The sequence below is a fragment of the Suncus etruscus genome, chromosome 5, assembly GCF_024139225.1.
Source record: "Suncus etruscus isolate mSunEtr1 chromosome 5, mSunEtr1.pri.cur, whole genome shotgun sequence".
NCBI classification, from domain to species: domain Eukaryota; kingdom Metazoa; phylum Chordata; class Mammalia; order Eulipotyphla; family Soricidae; genus Suncus; species Suncus etruscus.
Window position 1 is genome coordinate 132,674,346 of NC_064852.1, and position 7,228 is coordinate 132,681,573.

The window sequence follows — 7,228 nt, forward strand, 5'->3', positions numbered from 1 at the left end:
CCTGTGGTGTACTCCTACCTCTATATTTAGAATTACCCCTGCTGGTGCATGGAGGACTATATAAATTGCCAGGGATCAAACAAGGGTCGGCCATCTGCAAACAAATGCCCTACCCAATGTACTAATTTTAATTTTTAAATTTTTTATTGGTTTGTTTTTGGGCCACTATCAGCAGAGCTCAGAGATTACTCCTGGCTCTTTGTTCAGAAATTGCTCCTGGCAGGCTCGGGGGACCATATGGGATGCTGGGATTTGAACCACCACTGGTCCTGGGTTGGCCGCTTGCAAGGCAAAAGCCCTACCACTGTGCTATCTCTCTGGCCCTAATTTTAATTTTGAAATAAAGGATTATATCCTCCTTCACCTCATCTTCCTTCTTTAATATGTAACATCAAATTCACCTACAATAAAGTTTTGTCTTTTAGAAATTTCTTAGACTTATCAAAGAAGTTATGGTTATGAAACTAAATTCAATGATAGTCTTTAAGTCACTGCAGGAGCTGAAGAGGAAGGAGATACAGCTGAAATCTCAAGCTTATTCTCTGTCCTCTTCTAAACTCCACTCACCATACCACATCTTTGGAGATCAACTTCAGCCAACAAAAACACCAATTTAGAGCAGAGGAAATGAGTATGTTCCTCTTAGTGTATTTTGTTTGGTTTGTTGTCTAGAGACTATAGATAAAAAGTTCAACAACCCATGGCCTCCAGCTTTTAGTTGAATGGTGGATATGGACATGAGAATATTACTATACAACACTCAACTTCTGAAGTCTGGAAAGTTTTGAAATTACAGCCAAGAGCATTGAATGCTAAGCTGAGAGAAGTTCAAAGGGCTGGAGCCAACTAGCTTCTATCCTTAGGTAACCTTTGAGCACTCTGGGTGTGCCCACAAAACAAGGGAGCAACAGATCAAAGAACAATGAACTGTCTTAAGGTGACAAGCAATGTAATATAAAAGTAGGTCTTACTATATTATGGAATTATATTGCCGTAGTAAGAAAAACAACAGTATTATAAAAAAAAAGTCTTATTTCAAATATTAAAAGCCCAAATACAAAACTTGGGAGGAAACAGACCTATTGTCTCAATACCAGTGAACTTCTAGGACAGGGGTCTTTAAACTTTTTTTTTTTTAACACACTTTAGAAACTCATTTATTTTCCATCAATCTGATTTCCATTCCTACTTCAGTCTAGACAGATGAGCTTAAGACCATTCCGTGGTGGTTCCGACCCATTCAGTGGCCTGAGCAGTAGGAACTGCGGACCAATCTTCTGTGGCGGGCTGAGCGCTCCAATCGGTAGGGAACTGCTGAATCGGCACGGAGGGCACCTGCACCCCTTCAGACCAGTCTACAACCTCAGGCTGAGTAGCAGTGAATTCAGGAACTGGGGCAGTCCATTCGCCCTGGAATTCCTCCTTGGTCACAGCCTTCTCAGCAGCAGCCTGCTTTTCTTTTTCAATCTCCTCAGGATCTCTGTAGAAGTAGAGATCAGGCATGACCTCTCACGGGTGTTCCTGGGAGATGGTGCCTCGCATTCACAGAACTTCCCGGGCCAGCATCCACCACATGAGACCCACGGAGTGAGCTCCCTTGTTGTTGCAAGGGATGGCAATGTCCACATAGCGCAGAGCAATCATAGGCAAATTAACGTACGATGCCTCTGTGAGGGGCTGGTGGTCGGCCCTGGGATCAGTAACCACCAAAAGTCTCAACTCCTGGAAAGCTGCCTGGATCTGGTTAGTGAAAGTTCCACTGGCAGCAGCAAACTTCAGCACAGCTCTCTGGCCAGTATTCCTGGAAGAGATCACACTGACATCTGCTGGGTTTTTAATGGCAACAATGGCACGAGCTGCCAGCAGAAGGTTCTCCCAGGTTCTCTTCAAATTGATGATGTAGATGCCATCACTTTTCCTTTTGTAGATGTACTGTTCCATCTGGAAGTCCAGATTAGTGCCACCTAAGTGGGTACCCGCAGCAAGGAATTTGAGGACATCCTCCCCCTTCATTTGCAGGACATTGAGGGCTCCGGACATTGTGAAATTTCCTTTAAGTTACGTCGGGAATCGAGAACAACGCCGTATGGACCTGGAGAGGACGCCTGGAGAGCATGGAAAGGCGGGTCTTTAAACTTTTTAAAGTGGGGGCCGTATTACATCCCTTAGAGAGCTGGAGGGCCAGACTCTATGAGCTACTAATTCCTACTCACACTGCACATATCTTATATAAATAAAATCAAAACCATTTATAAATAAACAGATCACACACCAGTATTTCAATGGGAACTGTGGGACTGCTTTTGGCTAATGAGATGGTCAATGTCCGGTTCCATATTTGTCACTGCCAGCCATAACAAGTGATGCAAGTGGGCATCAGTTAATCTTGATCTGGTTGGAGATTTCAGATGTTTCATTCTTGAAAAAGTCTGTTCACAGGCATAAGTGCTACCAAAGATGGTTACCATTTTGAGTGCATGGTTCTGATATTTGGATATGTCTCAGAGGGGAGAGATGCATTGAAATTCAAAAGGTTACTTGACTTAAATGCATCTTTCAGAGAGTCACAATTCTGCAGTTCAGCCAGTTCCATTTGGTAAATTGTAAGGACATTTTCAATCTCAACAGAAAATGGATTGTGAGAAAGCTGTATGTCCTGTTCATGGAGATGAAGCTCTTTGAATCTAAATTGAAACTCCTTTTGCAACAATTCTAGTGAAGCCAGACATGTTTCCTTTGGGAATGCAACCAATGGTTTGTCCACTGACAGGTTTTGAGTTGTTGGGAGATGACTGAAGTTTTCCTTCTGTACTTGTTTGATGAGAAGGCCTAATTTTACTTAAAATGCTTTCACATGTGATGCCATATCACAGATGAGCTTCCCCTTGCTTTGAAGTTGCAGATTGAGTAGCTCTGTTATATCTTTCAGAGAGGCAAGGTGCCATTTCCATTCTGCATCATTGAGCTCTGGTACTTCTTGGTTTTTTGAAAGTAGAAAAGCTGTAATCTGCGGAAGTAAGTCATAGAAACATTTAAAAACTCTCCCTCTACCCAGCCAATGTTGATAGACCAGTTTCAGTCATATAATGCTTCAACACCCAGCCCTTCACCAGTACAAAATTCTTTCCATCATTGTTCTCAGCTTCCCCCTGCCTCCCATCTGCCTCTATGGCAGATACTATTCTCTCAAATGCCCTACCGCTGCACTATCGCTCCAGCCCATGCAGTCGAGGCTTTTTTATTTATTAAAATTTTATTTTAAAAAATGCATCATATAGTTGACATAACTGATCATAATACATTTGTTTCAAGATGAGGGAAAGCAAAGTTATTAAAAAAAATAGAAAGTTGGCTCCATTGGTTCGTCTGTGGCACTTCCCTTCCTCCAGAAGTGGACTTGGGGGTCTCAGGTGAGCTGGGCGAGAGGCCTGGGTTTATGGCGGAGGAGGCTGGTGGGCTGTGGCCCTGCAGGGGGTTCATATCCAGCGCTTTTTGAGGCTCGTTGCCTGCCCCGCTGCGCCTCAAGGCAGCAGTGCAGGAGCTCGGCCAATGGTGTGCATACTCTGTATCCTCATTCCAGTGCTGCTCTGGGTCTACAAAAAGTTCCTGGAGCTGTATATCTACTCTCTGGTGTTCCCTCTAGTTAGTCGGCTGTGACCTCGAAAAGAAATACAGTAAATTAATGACCATGGCAAAGGGGACTATAAGGGTGCAGCTATAAATGGATTATCAACAAAGGGACAAGCAGAAATTTGTGATAAAAAGAAACAATGAAGGAGCCCCCCTCCTCGGATTTTATTGTTGTGAGAATAGACCTGATAATCAGAAGCACCTTTTTTTGTGACTTTCTCTGACCTTTTTCTCTGAGATCTCAATATGGGATAGGGTAGTGATTTAACTGCTAAATGTGGTATTTATATTTCAAGATGGATTGCGTTGTATTTAATGACCCCATTTCCAAGTTCTTTTTCACTAAATTAGCTTTTGTTTCTCTAATTCCAGTTTTAAAGATTATGAATAAATAGATTTGTTCCTGAAAAAATATAGAAAGAAAATAGAAAGAAAAACTAAAAACTAAAATGGAAGAGAAGAAAAAATAAGAAAGGAAAAGTTCGGTAGCAAGTATATTTTGAAAATTATTGTATCTCCAATAAAATCATTAATACAATAGCAGAAGGTTTATCAAGCTCTTTATTTTTTTTTACAGATAAGATAAAAATACAATAATAAAGGTGTGGTGTGTGTCTGTGTGTGTCAGTTGAGGCTATTTGCATAGGCACAGCAGAATATGAGGAAATAGTAAAGAAAAACCTTTGGCCTAAAAATAGGGAGACCTTACCCTTGAAGTATTCTGGCATGAGAACAACTACAGGCTCCAGGCATACTAAGTTGTCCAACCTCAGTCTTTCTCTGTTGTCCCAATAAAAGCTCTTCCCAATCATGGTTGTTGCTGTCAGGTTTCTGTAGTTAGAGATCCTGGTTTCTGTACAGATCCTGTGTTGATGTCAGGGTGATGTGGAGCATCTTCTGGTTTCATCCTACCATTAGGTGGCAATGACAAGAAACCTGCCCTGAAAACATCTAGTGGGTCTTGAGTATCCAGGTTCCTTTCCTAAAAGCAATCTAAAATCATGATAATGATGAACTACGTGAAATTGCCCTGAAATTAAAAACAAATTACAATAACATACTAAATGAAAGAGCTCTGTAGCCAGAGTTTTTGGCATGCCATTGCATATTCCATTGTTATCTATGGACATAAACATTAGATTATATTAGCAGGCACAATCAATAAGAAAATGAATAGATTAGAATTTTTGTCAGGACATTATTTGGTGAGCACTGTCTTCTGAGTCTAATAGTATAGCATTGCAATCTGGAACTGCAATGACTAAACTATATCTCCAAGAGCCACTGTGGACAAAAAGATCAAGGAATTATTATAGACATAGTAAAATTAAGGCATTAAAACTTCTTACTTTGAGCACTGTAGTGGAAATTCATGGCTTCCAAACGCATTCTGTACCCTTTTCTGTGGATGAAAGTATTAGAGCATTTTTTTTTTTTTTGGGTTTTTGGGCCACACCCGGTAACGCTCAGGGGTTACTCCTGGCTATGTGCTCAGAAGTTGCTCCTGGCTTGGGGGACCATATGGGACACCGGGGATCAAACCGCCGTCTGTCCAAGGCTAGCGCAGGCAAGGCAGGCACCTTACCTTCAGCGCCACCGCCTGGCCCCGTATTAGAGCATTTTAATAGACATCTATAAAGAGCAGTTTATTGGATACCTTCTCAATCTAAACAGATATATCTGTTTTTAATGGGAGAGTTTAATCCATTGATGTTTTAAGGAACCTATTGACTGTAAGGGCTATTGTGCCATTATATTGTGTAGGACTGTTGTTGCTACAATAGGAGATTTGCTTTGTGTAATTCCTTTTTGAGTAGTTCATTTAAGGTCAGATTGGTTAGTGCAAATATTGTGAGTTCTTTTTTGTCTGAGAATGTTTTTAAACCCTCCCTCCTATGTAAATGAGAGTTTTGATGGGTAGTGGCTCTAGGTTGAAAGTTTCTTTCATTCAGTAGTTTGAATATGTCATTCCATTCTTTTCTTGCCTGGATTGTTTCAAATGGAAAATCTGGTTTGATTTGTTATTGTTGTTTGGGCCATACCCAATGATGCTCAGTGGTTACTCCTGACTATGCACTCAGAAATGGCTCCTGGCTTGGGGGACCATATGGGATGCTGGGCATAGAACCTAGGTCCATTCTGGATTAGCTATGTGCAAGGCAAATGCCATACCGCTGTGCTATCGCTTCAGCCCCCTGGTTTAATTTTTTATGTTGTTTCCTTTATACTTGAAGTTTTTTCCCTCCTTTACTATTTTAAAGAGTCCATTTCTCTGTTTTTGTTTGTTTGTTTTTTACCATTTGGAATAATAAATGTCTTGTGTTGTTATGTTAGGATCTATTTTGTTTGGTACACTTTTTGCCTCTTGTATTTGTAGAGAAACCTCTTTCCCAAGGGTGGGGAAGTTCTCTGCTATTATCACTCTCACTCCTTGTTCTTTCCCTTTCCCATTTTCTTCCCCTTCTGTAATTCCTATAATTTGAAGTTTATTTCTCGTCTTTGTTCATTAAGTACCTTACATTTTCTTCTAGGGTTTTGTCTCCCCTGGCTTATTTTTTTTTCTTACTTCTTTATCACTACTGGCTTGTAATTTGTTTTCAAGTTCTTTTATTCAATTCTCCACCTGTGTAATTTTAAGATAGCTTGCTAACATGCTTTTTAGTTTTCAGTTTTTTTGTATGGATTCTCTCATCTTCTGACAGAATTCTTTGAGCTGGTTGAATTGTTAATCTATATAGTTCTTAATTTCTCAGGCTGGTGACTCCTTTATTTTCATTGTTAAATCATTAAGTGTTGATTTTAGGTCCTCATTGATATGGTTCAGGCATTAGGATGGATTTGGAGATTTGCCAGGATTTATCTCCATATCCCCCAGAGCAGATGTCTTCTTTAGCTTCCCCATTGATCTTTGCATTTAGTGGTTTGGAATTCTGGAGTATTAGGGTGTTTAATAAAGTGATATATTGAATTGTTTATATAAAATGTGGCTTAAGGTATATTTTCTTAGAGGTTATTTTTCTAAACTAGCAAGGTTGTCTAAGTATGATAAAAATATTGCATACTAGTTTATTGATTTGTTCAGCTTGGTCTTTGAGCTGTATATTTTCTTTCTTTTTTCTCTCTTTTTTTTTTTGGTTTTTGGGCCACACCCGGCATTGCTCAGGGGTTACTCCTGGCTGTCTGCTCAGAAATAGCTCCTGGCAGGCACAGGGGACCATATGGGACACCGGGATTTGAACCAACCACCTTTGGTCCTGAATCGGCTGCTTGCAAGGCAAACACCGCTGTGCTATCTCTCTGGGCCCTGAGCTGTATATTTTGTAAGAGAAAAAAATACTTGATTCAATCTTCCAAGAAGTCTATTATATAGATTGAAATGACTTCATAAGGATGCACTAGCATTCATGTGGTTTGGGAAAAGGAGGACTGATGGGAAGGATGGTGTGTGTGTGTGTATGTGTGTGTGTGTGTGTGTGTGTGTGTGTGTGTGCATGTGTGTGTATTCAGTAATGGCATTGGAACCCAGAAGGAGGCTGAGGGAAGCCTGGAATAGAGGCCCCATTCACACTTGGTGGAGGGGAATAGGGCCTCATTGTTG

General features: G+C 40.7%; 1 protein-coding gene and 1 pseudogene across 1 annotated transcript; one reads left to right on the forward strand and one right to left on the reverse strand.

The window, feature by feature from the left end:
- Window positions 1-1,144: 1,144 nt before the first annotated feature.
- Window positions 1,145-2,087, reverse strand: LOC126008968 (40S ribosomal protein SA-like; annotated as a pseudogene).
- A 1,462-nt stretch (window positions 2,088-3,549) lies between these two features.
- On the forward strand, window positions 3,550-3,833 carry LOC126008994 (UPF0729 protein C18orf32 homolog). Its single transcript, XM_049773318.1, is given in 1 exon segment — window positions 3,550-3,833. A coding segment is annotated over 1 exon segment (225 nt). The 3' UTR covers window positions 3,775-3,833.
- The last annotated feature ends 3,395 nt before the right edge of the window (window positions 3,834-7,228 follow it).